This window comes from Rhyacophila brunnea, unplaced genomic scaffold (assembly GCF_057557595.1).
Source record: "Rhyacophila brunnea isolate RB1 unplaced genomic scaffold, BYU_Rbru_1.0 scaffold_13, whole genome shotgun sequence".
Classification (NCBI taxonomy): domain Eukaryota; kingdom Metazoa; phylum Arthropoda; class Insecta; order Trichoptera; family Rhyacophilidae; genus Rhyacophila; species Rhyacophila brunnea.
In genome coordinates this window covers 30,324,694-30,343,345 of record NW_028232785.1, presented here as the reverse complement: position 1 = coordinate 30,343,345, position 18,652 = coordinate 30,324,694, and the positions used below count along the sequence as shown (strand labels likewise).

The 18,652-nt window shown below is 35.9% G+C and overlaps 1 protein-coding gene across 1 annotated transcript; it reads right to left on the bottom strand.

The window, feature by feature from the left end:
• Positions 1-10,343: 10,343 nt before the first annotated feature.
• On the bottom strand, positions 10,344-17,062 carry LOC147077249 (uncharacterized). Its single transcript, XM_085941475.1, has 4 exons — positions 16,851-17,062; positions 14,467-14,635; positions 12,678-12,809; positions 10,344-11,791 (listed from the first exon to the last, which is right to left on the bottom strand). Exons 1-4 carry the CDS (start codon positions 16,972-16,974, stop codon positions 11,548-11,550), a joined length of 669 nt encoding a protein of 222 aa, XP_085797601.1. The 5' UTR covers positions 16,975-17,062; the 3' UTR covers positions 10,344-11,547.
• Positions 17,063-18,652: the final 1,590 nt, after the last annotated feature.

Sequence of the window (18,652 nt, the reverse complement as noted above, 5' to 3'; positions counted from 1 at the left end):
TTTTTTAAGTTTGGGAAAAGGAAAAAGTCACTGGGGGCTAAATCTGGCGAATACGGTGGGTGGTCGACCAATTCGAACTTCAATTCTTCAATTTTAGCCATTGATCGTAAACATGTGTGAACACGGGCATTGTCCTGATGAAAGAGGATTTTTTTCCTGTTTAAATGAGGCCGTTTTTCTTCAATTTTGTTTTTTAGCTGGTCCAATAAAGATGCATAATAATCCCCTGTTATTGTTTTTCCTTTTTCCAAATAGTCAACGAAAATAATTCCACGTGCATCCCAAAATACAGTAGCCATAGCTTTACCAGCTGATTTTACGGTTTTCGCCTTCTTTGGACATGGTTCGCCTTTCGCAATCCACTGCTTTGACTGTTCTTTCGTCTCGGGAGTATAGTGGTGTATCCATGTTTCATCTACAGTCACAAAGCGACGAAAAATTTCATCCGGATTGCGTTGCATGAGCGACAACAGGGCTTTAGAGGCCACCACCCTATTGCGTTTATTGTCGACTGTGAGCAAACGCGGCACCCATCTTGCAGAAATTTTTTTCATGCCCAATTTGTCATGTAAAATAGAAATGACGCTACCTTTTGAGATCCCGGTAACCTCAATTATCTCACTCAACTTTAATCTTCGGTCACTTAACACCATATCGTGGATTTTATTGATCATTTCTGGTGTAGTCACCTCTACAGGACGTCCTGAGCGTGGTTCATCCTTTGTTGATGTACGACCACGTTTAAATTCATTTAACCAGTTATAAATAGTTGCAAGTGAAGGAGCAGATATGCCGTGAACTAAATCCAACTCATTTTTTATTTCCTTTGCTGTTAACCCTTTTATATTAAAATGTTTAATAACAGCTCTAAACTCAATTTTCTCCATTTTCCATTTTTCCATTTTCCACAAGCAAATTTTTTTTTAAATGTACGAGAAACACACAACAACCCGACCAATCTGATTGAAACTTCGCAGCATACTGAATCGGTAGTGCCGCTGCATGAAAACAAACCGCTTACAGTACTAGTCGCGCCACCTGTCGGCTTTTCTAAGTACTTATTGACCCACCCTCGTACCTACCCATTTATATCCTTATTATCTTGAAACAGGATTAATCTACTACTCGATGAAGCCGTCTCAGAACTAATTCCATTCCTCTTTCATATATACATTACTGCATTTATCAGGTCCATTTACCTGGATCACCCAATGTTAAAACTCCAACTTTTTTTGGGTGCATTAGTTTGTGCATCGTTAGTGCACGTTTGTACACGATTTTTTTTTTCGTTAACCGAAAAATTCCAATTTAAAATTGGGTGTTCCAGCTAAACGTTGGGTCACCCAATGTTGAAATTTCAACTTTTTTTTGGTGCATTCGTTTGTGCATCGTCAGTGCACGTTTGTGCACGCACATTAAGGGGGTTATTCGCATTTCAATTTGGGTGACCCAGCTAAATGCTGGATACTTGTGTCACTAAGCTTGGGTTTTTTCTTAAATTTAAATTGTAAACACTTGTGCGTTGGTAGTGAACGTTAGTGCACGATTTTGTTTATATTCAGTGCGCTATTTAATTTTTAAGTTTGTATGCTAAACCTGTCTGTTTTTCTATAATCTAAGGTCCAGAGTTATGCTCTGAAAATACCATAAATGCTCCATTTTGACCTACGCTGAGCATGTGGGCCGTTAAGTAAACATGTAATTTTGTTTTTAGTTTCACTCAAGGATCTTTAAATGGCAGAATGGAAAATACACTCATCTTGTCAATTCAATAGTAAAAAATGTCTGTACACAATCACTAATCGACTATATGGTTATTTCGTTGACCTCCGACTTCGACAATAAGACCTGCACTGCAAGAAAGGTTTATTTTTTTAATATCACATTTTATATCACATTAAATCAGAGCTTATCTGAGGATAATAACATGGTTATCAAATTTTATGTGTATTTTATAAACATAAATGTGCTAGATTTTTGAAGTTATACTTCTTTAGGCGCGTTTGGAAAATCAGATCAGAGTGTACTTTTGGCGTGTGAGATGTAACACATAATTTATTTTTTCACACAAAAAAACACACTCGATTAAATTCGAACCAACGATTGTTCGGTTATCAGCCGAACGCACAACCATTACGCCACAGAATGATACAGCAATCGTGACGATTATACAGTATAATATTATAGTTTAGAATTATTGTTCCGTTGCTAGGCAGCGATTTTATTATTGTCGGCCATTTGCAATTCCTTACGTAAACAAACAATTAATTAATTAATTTATTATTTTTATAATTAACTAGTTCAGTGGTCGGCAAACCGCGGCTCTGTCACAAATGCTCTCTGCCTTATTTGACATGGCTACAAAGAAGAAGCAAAGAAAAACGGAAGACGAAAACCATGAAGTTAAAGTGGAAGGACAGAGACTTACGCGCTTATTCAAAACTTAAATGGACTACGGACCTGTATTATTTGTCAGGAAAAATTAGCGCATAACAAGAAGTCAAATTTCGACAGATACTTTACAACTAAACACGCCCTGTCACGTCATTTAGCACTAAATATCCTGTCGGTGATTCAAGGAAGACAGCCAGTTGAGGAACTTTAGAAGAGTCAAGAAAAATCAAGTTCTGTATTTAATTTTTTTTAAGTAATTGTTTAATTACTGAATACAATCTTCCAACAATGTTAATATTGCAAGTTTTGTGGTTAGTAAAGAAATTTTTAATAGAGGAAATCAAGAGTAAATTGAGAAGTCGTCTTATTGATGAGAACCTGGAATCGTGGATAAAATTAAAAACAAGATGAAAAATCTTGACTTCCCAAACTTTCCAAGAAGATGCAAGGCCATTATTAACATTGAGTGTTTGTCAGTCATTGTCATGATTTAATTTTATGGATACCATACTTACAATATAATTTTTATCAATAAATAAGATCATTATTACGTATGATATCAAGTTTTATTAAGTTAATAAACAGTGTACCTACATATTATATAGTTTGAGATTAATAGATTTGGCTCTCAAAAGAAATCTCAATCGTTGTACTGTTGATATTTGGCTCTTTTGACTAATGAGTTTGCCGACCACTGAACTAGTTAATTATAAAAATAATTTAACGTCTGAACTGCCAAAAAATGCTATCTTTTAACAGCCCCTCTCTTGGCTGTGTTAACTTTTGGAGCGAGGTAGAGTACGTCAATTTTACATAATATGTAAAATTGACGTACTCTAATTGAGAAATGACTGTTTTTAAAAATAATTACATCAAGGCCACCGCCTTAAGGCTATACTTCAGCTGAGGCATGGACTAAAAAGATCGTGACTATGCGACGTGCGGATTGTGCAAATGACGCGTGCGAACAAAACATAATTTGTCATGAAAATCCAACATGCTTCCATTTTATTGTTATGTTTATTTTTATATTAGTAATAATAATAATATATTCAATGACATGTTTTCTTTTTCAAGTACATGCGTAACGTTTTTTAGTCATCTTTACCTACACGATAGAAGAATATATTCCTCCGACACCGTCACAAAACAAATTGACGTGCTCACACCACGACTTCCGCTCTCCGATTGGCGACGAGTGCGAAATTTCGTCCCACCTATTGTTAAAAATTATTTGCCGTTTCACTTATGAATGCACTTAATAAAATTTATAATTCGCAGGTGTTTGTATCGTAATTTAGATCATAAAACCTGCATCATTCATTATTCGCAACATATAGATGTCTCAACAACTCTCAACTTTTACATTTATATAATTTTATAAAACATACATCATTTTGAAAGCACTCATGAGAAAATATAGCCAATAGAAAAAAAATCTGTTTTTGGAAAAAGTAAGATGTCCGGCAGGAGTCGAACCTGCGTCTCTTGGGTATCACGCCCTGTGCATTACCACTATGCTACGACTGCCATGCTTAATTGCGACAAATTTGAACTATTGGCGTTTTGATGCTCATTGATCGTTTACAGATGCAATTGACGCAATTGACATTTGCGACTTTCTCAATTGACGGCAAATGATGATAATTTTGATAGACAAAAACCCAGCCAAAAAATGTGGTCTGAACCAGGGCTCGAAATGAACCGGAGCGCAGAGCGAGCGTAGCCTATATTTTATAAAATACATGTAAAGGTGATACATCAGTGAAACGGCAAATAATTTTTCTACTATTGGCGCGACGAAATTTTGGACTCGCTGCCATTTGGAGAGAGAACGTCAAGTTGGAAACACGTCAATTTGCTTCGCGATGGAGACGGGCGTATTAATTCTTAAATCGTGTTAAGGTGACTAAAAACGTTACCTATTTAATTAAAAAGAAAACATGTCAATGAATATATTAATATTATTGTTACTGATACAACAACAAACAGAACATTAAATGGACACATGTTGGATTTATATCTTCTTCTTCTACGGCGCTACATCCTGGGGTGGGATTTGGCCTCCTCCACAACCGCTCTCCACTCACTCCGGTTTCTCGCCACACTTCTCCAGTTACCGGGTCTTCCTATATGAAGCCAGTCCACTTCTACGGCGTCAGCCCATCTCCTTCTTGGACGGCCTCTGGGTCTCTTCCGTTGGGGTAGCCACTTCGTCATGATCCTTGGCGCTCTAACTTCAGGCATTCTCTCCACATGTCCCGCCCATCGTATTCTTTGGGACTTACAGTATCTTATGATTGTTTGCTGTTCAATCAGCTCTTCCAACTCGTGGTTCATTTTTATTCTGTAGTTCCCATTTTCCAACGTGGGTCCAAAGATTTTGCGCTCGAAGACAGCTAATTTGTTTTCCTCGTTTTCAGTTAAGCACTAAGTCTCACAGCCATAAGTGACCACTGGCCTTATAATTGTTTTATAAATTAGAAGTTTACTTCTTTGGCATAGAATTTTCGACCCCACCAGTCGCTTGCAGACATGCCAGCATTTATTCCCGGAGATAAGGTGGATTTTTATCTCCTCTGCTGTCTTATTTTGGATATTTAGGCTGGATCCGAGATACATGAACTTGTCCACCCCTTCGTATGCATGCTGTCCTATGTCTATATTCTGCAGCGGTACCTGATCCTGTGTGCTGACCATATACTTAGTGTTGGATTTATATGACAAATTATATTTTGTTTGACATGCGTCATTTGCATCCGCGACCCGCAATCCGCGCATTGCCTAACCACGATCCTTTTAAACCGTGCCTCAACTGAGGTACAGCCTTTGATAGTGGATTACAATGCATCATAAAATATAATAATACATTATTATGTCCTGGAAAAAACAGATCGAGAAATATTGTATTTTTTCCAAAATTGTGAGTCAATTGCAAGCTCAAATATAAAATTTACTGAAAATAATATTTATACATATTAATTATATTTAAATCCATTAGAATTTAAATTCAAATTCCATCAAATAGACACCTTCGGTCGATAGTATTAATTTGTTCTAACAATATTTGCAGGGAACCAAATATTTATCGTATGACGTAACAAAACATGCGCTCAGCCTGACGCACGGTCAATTATTCTACGGACGATTCCTATACGTGTTCAAGGCATACAGTAACAAGGACAATTTATTCTGTGGCTCCATGGAGTGCCACTTAACACCCAAAGAATAACATGGACGGTCGCGGTAGCGTGGTAAGGAGCGGATGAGCTTTGCAAGCCGTTGTCTCGTTGAATGTGCAAAAATTAAAAAAATCTGTCCATCTAAATAACATAGTATATACCAGTAGCGAGAGGTAGAGGTAGGCTGTTAATATTCAATATAAATAGTGCACACTAAACTTTGTCAGTCATACCTATCTGTTTTCATTGAACCAAGACTACAATTTATTTGCAGATGGTGAGAATTAGTTTTTAAAACTCAATTAAAATCTGAAACGAAACTATAACTGTTTAGGTATAATATGAGCGATCCGACAAAAATAGTGGACACATTCTTAGTCGTATAATTTATTTGTTTTCGTTGAATTAAGAATATGAGATACCCGGGGTTTCGGCGGCTAGCTCAGGTGTCCATCGAACCCCGGATTCACAAAAAAAAAAAAAAAAGATTGGAGTGTAAATAAAACACGGTCTTTCGTGCTCGTAACGTGGTCTTCTTATATTTTACATTTTCTTTAAACGTTTACATATTTTGTTTTAACAATAAGTTTCGCAGGTCCGTACATGATGGAAAAAGGACGCTCACTCCCTTTTTTTTCTTTTCCAAATCTCGCGTACCCACGCCGTTCAGCAAAAAGAACTCTCGTGATTGGCCAAATTTTATCGCGTGATCCTTTCGATTTGACGAATCACGAGGACCACCTCGGCGCAGGCGCGCAGGGATTTCACGCACAATGCGCGGCAAAATTTATTATATTTGAATAATTATATTTATTCTTAAAATTATCGCTTTCATCCATCATCATTTATACTTTTTAAATTAAATTAAATTTATCTTAATTACACCTCCGCCCAATATGCGATTTTCACACACCGGACGAAGGCCTTTACTTATTAATAAAAAAAAATACTTACGTGGTTGAGCAAGGAATCAGATTAGATGTTTTATGAAGCCGTTTCTAGAGGTCAGGGTTACGTTTCGACTTATAGCTACTAAATGATTATTTTACACCGGGAGAAGCCCGCCTGTAATAGGGGTGTATCAAATAACTACTTATTATAGATGGTGTTGGTTAGTTTTTTTTTTAAATTTATTAAGTCCTGTCAACAAATAAATTAAAATCGATGAAAAATATTCTTCTATCTATAAAATAACCAATATTTAAAATGATGTAGGTACAGTTAAATAGCATAATTTTATTTATTTATATTAAACGAATACTTTTTGACTATTATCTAACACAGGGTTTCCCAAACTTTTTCTGCAATGGAAAACTTCACGAACCTGGAACTTTTAACGGAACACTTAGTTTTTTTTGTAGGTTATGTATTAGCGCAGCTAACCGTTCTATTGTTAAACCGACAAGACTTGTCAGCCGGTCAGTTAAAAACAATATAGGTACCCTATCTTTTTCATGCGCAAGGTGTAAGAAAAACTTCACAAACCTGGAGATTTTAACGGAACACTTAGTTTATTTTGTAGGTTAATTATTAGCGCAGAAATTGTATTGCGTATCAAATTTTCAAGTTGCAATTAGGTACCTACTCCATAACATGATTTCGAGACTTACAACCAACTTTTGACAGTTGTCGCTAATGCGTTGATGACATTGAGCTACTTTACAAGCTAGAAGCCAGCGAATTTACAATCTGCTTGTAAACTCGCCCAGTGTAATCATCGAACAGCCTAACAAACAGATTGTAAACAATCTACAGAGAAAAGTTGAAAGCCGGGCTACTTTACACGCTACTCGCTGGCGTGAGGGCTGATCTGCGTCTGCGCAGTAGAGCGATAGTGGCGAACCTCCCGCTAAAAAAACAAACTACTCAATACGTCCTGTCAAATAGTACGAAAAACGACGGTTTCAACTCGCTAGCTTCTTCACTTGCACATCATCACAATCACTTGCCCGCTTTTAAACTCGCCAACAAGCAGCTTGTAAAGTAGCTCAATGTCATTGACGCTTAAAACAATATTATTTTATTGTTACCTGCACATATCTATTCTAACAAGATTGTATTATTTTGACATTAATAAATAAATTGTATTTCATTTTTGGGTGATTTTTATTTTGTGTGCCACAAAACAATTTTTTCCCAGTGTGCCGCCAGATAAAAAAAAATTGACAGACTCTGAGATAGATCGACGATATGTGGACATATTATCAATATTTAAATAACTACGTAACAATACTAATATATCGATAGACAATCAGCGCTTGAAATGGAAAGATTACGCACCGGAGTGCTCGACAATTTTATGAAGATATTTACATAGTTATCAAATTTTATTTGTATTTTATAAAAATAAGTGTGTTAAATTTTCTATTATATGCAGTGGCGGCTCGTGGATAAGATATCTGGGGGTGCTGCGGTTGATTAAAAATAAAAAATATGTTTATTTGGATTATATTTTACTATTAACATCAAAATTAAATATAAATAATTAATTATATTAATAAGTTATTAAAATAAAGAACTTTGCATAAATTGCTTGCAGGAATAAATTTTCACAATGTTCATAAATCAATATTTCTTTCCTCCGCATGCGCGTGGGCTCACATACGGACGCAGATACGGCGATACACTGTCGGGCCTGCAGTACCGATCAAGCTCCCAGCTGCGTGCCACGCTCTCCGCACTCCTTTCAGCATATTCGTTTGAAAACGGTACTGCAGTACCGTGGTGTATGATAATTATTGGATATATCGGTGCGCGGGCGAGCTTCATTCACGCTTAAATAATATTGATATTTTCATATAATATACATGGATATATTATATTATATATTATGGATATTATAATATTACATTTTTCTCAATTTGCTTGGGGGTGCTGCAGTTTTGCAGCGCATATGGACGAGCCGCTACTGATTATAAATGACCTATCAAGCTCAATCAGTGAAATTATTTTTTCCACAAGACGGAGCGATAATTTTACCGATTTCACAAGCCGGAACAGCGCTCCAGCGCATTTGTAACCCTGTAGAATGTAGATAATAATATTATAATTTGTATAAGCTGTCAAAATTTAAACCAATAATAAGAAATATTTTAGAGTTGGTGGCTGGTTATAAATAACACTAGATTGCAGGACATGCACAAGCAATCTACCAAACACTTGGGATTTTCTTCTTCTCAGTAGTCGTATGATTTCTGAGGATCCTGATCGTATGCGGTGTAGGCCAAGGAAGTTAGGTGCCCGGGAGCTCTACGATTGAGTCGATCACCAGATGGGAGTTTCTCAGGTTCGCACACAAGGAGACAGGACTTGAACCTGTAACCTTGAACCGCTGAATTCGCGGCAATGTGCTTTATCCATCCAATGTGTTGCCATCTTACTACAGATAATAATAGTAACATGACAAAACAGAACAGCCAGGGGAAAAATGAAACATTAATTTTTGTGGAGTCTATTTATGTTAGGTTAGGTCATTATTTCGTTGTACCTAGTCACCCAATCATTTTGAACATATCATATTGATTACGATGAAATATCCTAAGCTTGCCGGCAAAGTCCCGTTTATTTGAGGCTTTCTAGTGATTAGGAATGCAGAAATTAGGTATATAATTTGATTTATTATGGCGTATTGAAAATCTGTGCTATTAAAAATCTATCAACATAATAGAAATAGGACAATTTCAATATTCAATTTATATTTTTCCTGAAAGGTCATAGTTATATTTCTCGTTGTTCTGTTTTGTCATGGAACCGATATAATATATAAAACCAGTGATGCGTCGCTTAGAGACAGAAACTTATTAGTACATAGTTATTTGTTTTCATTGAACTAAGACTATAATTTTCTCGTGAGACATTCCCAGTAAAAAAAAAATGATGCTTCACACCAACCGTAGGGTCCCGTGATACGTCTGATTAAAGCCAGGTATACTTTAGTGGGACTATTAACTTCAACGGTTAATCTGTGAGAATCGATGTCTTAGGCGCAAAGCTAACTGAAAGCGGCGCAGTGGGACGACTTTGGCCCGTTCAGTATACTTTTTCTCACGGTGTGTTTTTGATAAAAATAACAAAACTATAAGAAATTTATTTTTTTTATTTACATAATATACAATAAACTCGTGTATTACTTAATTACTAATTAACTTATCTGACTGATTTGTAGAATCTGGTATCACTGTCAGATAAGAAAGTTTGGCAAACACTGACCTAATTAATTAAGTAATACACGAGTTTATTGTATATTATGTAAATAACACCCACGGTGGCCGCGCGGCATAAGCGTTGGACTAGAAAGCCGTGGGTCCCAGGTTGGAATCTTGGGTCTGGCAAGTACAAAATAAAAATTGTTTTTCAATTTGTGTGTGTCAGGGTATGGACCTAATAGGTTGAGCAAGTGGCTGACATCTGATGAAGGTCTCCTGTCACCTCAATGGGCTGACCGAACCATCAACTTTCCCAGAACCCACAGCCTACTTCAACATCAAGAGAACACCACAGCCTACGTCCACTCTTCACAGTGGAAGGTCACTTTTGAAGACATTATTACGACGACTATTAAGATGACTTCAGTATACTTTTTCTCACGGTGTATTTTTGATAAAAATAAGAGGACTATAAGAAATATATTTTTTTATTTACATAATATACGATAAACTCGTGTATTACTTAATTGGTTAGGTCAGTGTCTCCCAAACTTTCTTATTTGACGGCACACTGGGGAAAGGAAATTTGTTTCGTGGCACACCAAATAAAAATCATACATAAACATAAATATACATACTTTATTAATATGAATAGAAATAAAATCTTAATACCTATAGGTAACAATAAAATAATATTGTTTTTTCAACAGACCTATGGTTAGGTTAGTTGGTGTTACTGCCAAAAGTTGTTAAGTCTGGAAATCATGTTATGGAGTAATTATTGTAATTTGAAGATTGACATGCCCTCTAAAATCAGGCATAATTCTATATATCGTGCAAGTTCTATAATTATATCGGATGACCTTTAATTTTTTTTCTAGCATACATATTTATAATATAGACACATAATCCATTATTAACTGTAAATACCTCAATTATCGACTTGACAACTTTTGGCAGCAACCCATAATAATTATTATACATAAATAGATAACAGTTGCATAGAGTGGAAGTCGGCTGTTAGCCGGTTCTATACCTTCAGCAAGTTATCTCGCTCTATGAGGCCGTGATCGACAGACCGCACATATAAATTTCTTTAAAATGACTTTAAACTCAAATTACTAACCATTGTCGATTGATTTTCATAATCTAAAAAATTAAACACAGTGACATCTGTCACTAAGCCACAAATTATCGGTATTACAGCGATTTTAGTAAGAGCTTTGCTCTACTGCCTGCAGATACTGCCATAGTAATATCGTGAGGCATAGAAAAAGTTAAATTAATAGTGTAATACATAATACGGATAGATTTATAGATTTCATCTTTCACGGCACACCTTTGCGGTACACTAGTATGCCACGTCTTACGTGGCTGGGACACGTATTCCGAATGCCGCCAAGGAGTGCGGCACTTCGTACCGTTGTGGCACAGCCTTAGGGGTTCCGTCGCCGTGGCCGGCCCTCCCTCACCCTGCAGGAGCGACCTACGTGCTGCAGGTCTGACATGGTGGGAGGCGCAGGAGTTGGCGATGGACCGAGGGAAGTGGCGCCAACTTGTGCTTGCCCTGTGCCCCAATGTTAGGACGTGACAGGGTGGAAGAAGAAGAAGAAGAAGTGTGCCGCGTCTTACAGATTGAGAGACACTGGTTAAGATATATACATACTTAATTATTTTATTATAATACAGGCGGTGATACGGCGAACTGCGTACGTACAATTTACATGTAACCCAATGGTTGGAATGGATCTGCAGGAGACCTATTTTTGAGTCACCTTCAAACGTTTCTCTAATAATATTAATAATTACACCTTCTTGAGCATTCGTCATGCGTTCTCTCCCGAGTTACTCTGACTCCTCAAAAATCTGGCTTCGGTGGTTTTAACGTTACGTATGGCATCGCACAAGCCCAACCTAAACTTTTCCAACGCCGGAAGACTGAGAGAAATGACTCGTTTCGATTGATCCGAGAATTCGATCAGTAGAATAACTTGGATCCGGTTCCGTAAAAGAGAGTCACGAGTCGCTTGGTCCAAGGATTCATCGACTGAGTCTCCGTGGCTTCGTTGACTGTGGAAAAGAAAGAAAATAAAGATTGTTAAATCATAATAATATAATGTACTGATATTTCAGTATGCGATAGCCAATGACATTATTAATGGACGACGCACTCAATACAGTAGCTAGCAAGTAAATTCGCGCATTCGCATGTACAGGTAGTCACGCAATTTCCATTATGCGATATCACGCATCGGGAATTTATAGCAATATGACCTTTATTGTAATGGCGTTAGAGCAGTGCTTCTAATGTCAATGTTCATTTGAGCGATCCCGTTCGAACCGAACCATTCGGCAGATCCAACAAAAAGCATCAGGAATTTATAGCAATATCACCTTTATTGTAATTGCGTTAGAACAGATTATGCTATTCGGCAGACCCGACAATGAAGTGAGTGTCATTTTCTTTTCCAGATGATTCGTCCATATTAATGTCATTGGCGATAGCCTAACATGCCTCAAATAGTAGTGGTGAACTGTTTGGTCTAGGTAGGGGTTAATAATAGTGGATTGGATTACGGATTTCTTCCGAAATAACTTTTCATACAAAACAGAATTTACTGAAAATGAATTCAATTCTACTTAAAGATGGCTAAAAATATTAAAAGAATCCATTGGCATCGTGTTCTGATATATTCTAAAAGTTTCAAATGTCTAGCTAGTCGGGAACTTAGTTAAAAATCGATTGCAAGATTTGTACTGGACAAGCAAGAATACGAGCTAATAAGAACGTTGTAAAATTAACCAATGCCATCTGCAAATTGTATTCTTAGTTCAATGAAAACAAATACGTATGAGTGACAAGTGTGCACTATTTATGTTGGATCTCCACAGCCTAACTCCACCCTTCGCCACTGTTTGTGTGTTCAATTTGTACCCAAAAAACAATGTAAATCACCAGTATGAGATGTCGATCTTCCACCGTAGTCTGACCATTTGAGGCCGCAGTCTGACGCTTTGAGGAATGTCTTCGAAGACGCTTTTATTCTTCAAAATGGACGCCAGCTCGTCGCAGCATTCAGCCGAGAGCCTGGAAACAATAACAATTTTTCATTCAAATGTCATACTACACAAAAGCCGCAGGAATGTTCTTAACTATTACCAATATTGAATGCGCGTTACAGCTACGTGACAAAATTTAATAGATTATAGACGTAACGGTTTTAAAATAACATATTCTTTAACACGTGTTACGATTATCCCATACTTCTCCACATTTACAAGGTAATGTACTTCCCATTATTTCTATGTTCCCTGATTTCCACTCATTTTCTTATTCCAGGACACAATCCCATATATAAAATCTCAATATTAAAGTGAGTAGGTATGTTAGCAAAATAGGTCAAACATATGAATATGTGTATTAATTAAGGTGCTAAGTACCGAAAAAATAAAAACTGTCATTTTTATAGAAAAATGTTCTACATACCAACGCCAATAACTTCAACTATGGTCTAAGTGCCTCAAGCAAGCCAAAAAAATACAGCAAAATATTTAAACCTCTCGACGTTGTAAGTCCGTTGGCGTGTTTTATTTATGTAATACAGTGGCGCACCCAGGTTGGAGGCCACTTGGGAGTTCTTAATACCTAAAATTATAGAAGCTGCCGTGATTGCTTCACTCTGTGAAACCACATTTTTCAAAAGGTCTGCTTCATTAAATTCTACTGCAATGACTCGGTATTTTGTAACTACAGGCAATACTACTTTTTGGTACTTAGAGCCTTAATTAATACACGTATTCATATTAGTTAACTACAAATTTGCAATAATCACCCGTATCGAATTGTAGGTAGCAGTGGCGAAGGGTGGAGGTAGGCTGTTAAGATCCGCCATAAATGGTGCATACTAAACTTTGTCAGCCATACGTATTTGTTTTCATTGAAATAAGACTACAATTTACAGATGACATTGATTAGTTTTTAAAATTCAATTAAACCCTGCGAAAACTAAGCCATAATAGTAAAAAAAATACTTGTCTATAAAATATTTAAAATTATGCAATTAAATCATACATAACTTTGAATATTTTATAGATAGAATAATATTTTTTATCTATTATAGTTTGGTTTAGGCAGGGCTTAATGAATTTAAAAAAAATGAATTAACAATATGTGTAATATGTATTCTTAATCCAATGAAAACTAATAAGTATAAATGAAAAAGTGTGCATAATTTTGATGGATCGCCCAAAATATTCCAAAACTATTGCGGTTTGATTTAGGCAGTATTTATTGATTTTATAAACTAACCAATACTATCTGTAAATTGTAGTCTTAGTTCAATAAAAACAAATACGTATGACTAACAAAGTGTAATATGCACTAATTATGGCGGAACAGCCTATCTCCACCCTTCGTTACTGGTAGGTAGAATATTTACAATATTCCTTACCACAATATAAAATGCTGTAAAGACGTGAATGCAGATTTCAACAACGGCCCTTATTCTAATGTTGATAGAGTTAATTTTTCAACCACATTTATCTGTTTAGAAAATAGCATGTGTAAACAGACCCACATGTCGATGAGCAGGGTCCATAGTAAGTTAATAAGTCCTCAAAATACAATATACAAAGCATATTCGGCGTAGCTACAGGATCCAGACATAACCTGGGTAGACGTGTCAACACTAGTGAAGGATTCTTGTAAGAAAAGAAGAAGAATGGTAAATAAGGTCTATCCTTACTTCAAGCTCTCCAAGTATTCCCTCAACTCTTGGGGATCTGTGTTTATGGCCTCTCGATGTAAAAGCCTGAGCAGGTGACGAACGGCGAGCAGGTGATATCTAGACGAAGGATTCGAAGCGATGGCATCCAGCCTGTTACTGTTTTCTCCCTGCATTTCTTCCAGAGTCACTGAATCCAGATTACATATTATATTATAGTATGACATCATATAATATAAATGTATTACAACCATAAGGGGTATTTTCCGATATATTATGTTTATATGTCACCATTCCGAATTCAAAACGCATTGTTCTGATCAGCGGCGGCTCCTCTAACACCATGCATGTGCGCTGCACTGCTTTTTCCTAAACATCACTCAATGTGCAACAATGCTATTCATAAGTCATCACTCGTTTATCGCAATTTAATCCATGTAAATTTATACCAAAAGCATATACTCAGTGAACAGTCACCGAATTCGTGCGCTCGTCGTGAACGCACAAATATGGATCATAGTTTGGCGTTCATATTACATTGGGTAATAACAGTTCAAGCCGACACGTGAAAACGATAAATAACTCATGAATACACAAAATTTTATGACCATTTGGGACGCAGCTCAAAAGTTATGCGGAAAAATGTAGTAACTGAGATTTAGCAGGATTGATAAAAAAATAGATTTTTTTTATTTAAATCTCATATAAATTCATTGAAAATAGGCTGATATTGAATACAAATTGATTATCAACATAAATATTTTGGATCGATCCTTTAATCGTTCTATATTTGCAAATATTTGAATATAATTTATAAAAAATTAAAATCTTAGTTACCATGTTTTTTTTCAAAGTAAGTGAATTATTAACATGATGTCATATTTTTAACAATGCAGGCATTTTGCTGGAGTTTTATTGCTTTTTGTAGACGAAGAAACTGACGATTTGTCGAGAGTCGAAAAATACGTACCTACCTATTCAAAACAATCGATAGTTACCCATTTTGTTTTTTTAATATTTTCTTCAAATATTATTTCTTACATACAATTCAGTATGATTTCTGTCGTCGTCGGTATAGTCGGCTTTTTTAGGTGTTTTGTCACGTTATTTCGATAGTTTTGTTCATAACAATATATATACTTATTGTTTAATCAGGGAAGTGTGTGTGTTTTAAAATGATAAATTTTGAATAAAAGATTTATAATACTTAATACTTATAATTATAGTTCAATAAGAGAAGTGTATGTGTTTTAAAATGATGTCGGTAAACGTAGACTTTATCAATAATAATAATAATAAGAGTCAGAATAAAAAAAGGATGGTCCGATGACATCTGTGGAAATTGAAAAGTGTTTTTCAACCATTAAAAGAATTAAATCGTCTTTCAGAAATACTTACCATGAATCAGGACTGACTTAAAATGTCTACCTGTGTTAAGCATTGAGAAAAAACTTTTACAAACAGTTCAAGACTTTAATGAGAAGTGATTGAGGTGTTCGCTAAACAGAAACAACGCTGACTTGATATGCTTTTTAAATAAGGTAAGAAAATTTTTAGTGCACCCCCAATGAAAGCAATTTTGGAAACCACCGGCCGCCACTGGTTCTGATATCCGTTCATTTTATCCGACCATGTCCAATCCTAATATCATAATATGGGCCTCCACAGAGTAGATGTTTGTATTAACAGATTTTGTTTTTACACGCAACGGATGTCAGCCACTTGCTCAATCTATTGGGTCCATACCCTGACTCACACACATATTGAAAAACAATATGTGTACTTGTCAGACCCAGGATTCAAACCTGGGACCCACGACGCTATAGGCCGATGCTAAAGCCGCGCGGCCAAGATTACAAAAAGTATGAATCTTCTGTCACTTGCATACAATCTACGATTATCAGCAGTGAAGGGTGGAGGTAGGCTGTTAAGATCCGACATAAATAGTGCACACTTAACTTTGTGAGTTTAAAATTCTAATTAATTGGCTTGAACCAAACCATAATAGTTTAGGTATGCTATGGGCGATCTGACAAAAATAGTGCACACTTTTTCAGCCATACTTATTTGTTTTCGTTGAATTAGGTATAGGTAGATCTTACAGATAGTTTTGGTTTGTTTTTTAAATTCATTAAACCCTGCATAAACCAGACCATACCTAATCAATAACGATTGTTATCTTCTATGGCTTGGATTAGGCTAGGTTAATTGAATTTTAAAAACTAACAAACACTATCTACACATTGTACCTACTTAGTTCAATGAAAACAAAATACGTTTGACGGGCAAAGTTTAGTGTGCACTATTTATGTCGGATCTTAACAGCCTACTTCCACCGTTCGCCACTACTCATCGATAGGGGAAGAAAAACAACAAAATTTTGACAGAACATGGAGAGAACTTACATTTGACGTAAGGTCTAATTTCTTTCTTCTGTATTTTCGGAAAGAATTTAGCCAATCGCTTCATTTGAGGGTCGTCTATGAACTCCATCTTGTCTATAAGGGGAAACTTTACGATTGGCTCCATTTTTGGTGAATTTTCTATTCTATTTTGAGATTTTACTACGATACTATTGACAAAACGTCAAATAGAGAGGCGTTATCCAAAATATTTTGTTTTGACAGCTGATTCTTTATTCAAAGCATATTCAAAGTGTTGCCATGTTATATAAAAATGTGTGGCTATAGAGAAAAATACAAAATAATTAATATTAATGTTAATTTTTAATGTCTGTACTTACTTAACTATTACTGTATTAATAAAACAATAAATTTAATAAGACTTTGTGTTGTAAAATATAAATAAACACTACATACTATAGAATAACGGTACATATTTTTGACGTAAAACTCATAAAATGCTCGCGGTGTCAGACTTTCACGTATTTTTTTCTAGATGCCTTTATGGATACCTCGCATTTACTATCGAGATTTCTTTAAGGACTTTGGCACGCAAACTACTCTACTTGATGCTAGTCGAATGAAAATTGTGTGGCTGAGAAAATATGCCTTATTGAAAACTATTCTTCTACCCGCATCGGGTATAATTGCTAATTTGAATTCGGCCTGTTCACAGTGGTCAGTTTAATAGGTACATAGGTTTGATTATTAGCGCAGTGCCTGATGTATTGCTTGAAAGGCAAAAAAATATATTATTCCTATAAGCTAAAAAAAGAATCTTGACAATATTGTAAAAGGAAAATGACTGTCATCTATCATTTTACACTCTAACCATTCATCTACTCTTTGTAAAAGATCGAAGAGGCGGAGCACGCTGCAAGAAGCCGTGTGATGAGCGCACAGCGTAGGGGCCTGAACGGCACTTGCTTTTTACACTTCTCACGCCACGCACGGCCACTCGCAGTGTGCTTTGTCTCTAACGATGTCTAAGAACATCGTAACAAATGGTTCACCGTTACTTTGTTAACTGCCGTACAAAAGAAAAATCGGTGTGTGTAATTATGTACACACGTCAGAAATTATACTTCTTTGGCGTAACAAAATAAAAACAAAACTTGTGATAAACTAAATTCTTTGACAAGCTCTTAATTATCTTGTTAAATTACACACGCAAGAAAAAGGACCGCTTATTGGAACGCCGTTGGTTTATTTCTATACACTTATATTACTAAATTATATAGGTACTTAATGGTATATCTTGTTTTTATTTTTAAAGTACCAAATGTCATTCTGACGTGAAATCGTTTGTTTACGTAAGGAATTGCAAATGGCCGACAGTAATAAATTCACTGCCTAGGCAACGGAACAATTCTAAACTATAATATTATACTGTATAATCGTCACGATTGCAGCACCATACCGTGGCGTAAAGGTAGTGCGTTCGGCTGATAACCGAACAATCGGTGGTTCGAGTCCAATCGAGTGTGTTTGTTTTCGTGTGAAAAAATAAATTATGTGTTACATGTCACACGCCAAAAATACAATCTGATCTGATTTCCCAAATGCGCCTAAAGAAGTATAACTTCAAAAACTACAAAAACGTAAGAAAGAACAGAGGAGAAAGGAAAAATGGCACTTTTTGAAAAAATTAGATATCTACCACCTTACATATTATTTCTTTTTTTCGTCTTTTCTTCACTCAAATAAGGAAAATATTTTCACATGACACAAAAGAATTAATATCTGTAACCTAATAATAATTATCAATGTAAGTACCTATCAAACTATTGTATTTTACGGAGGGG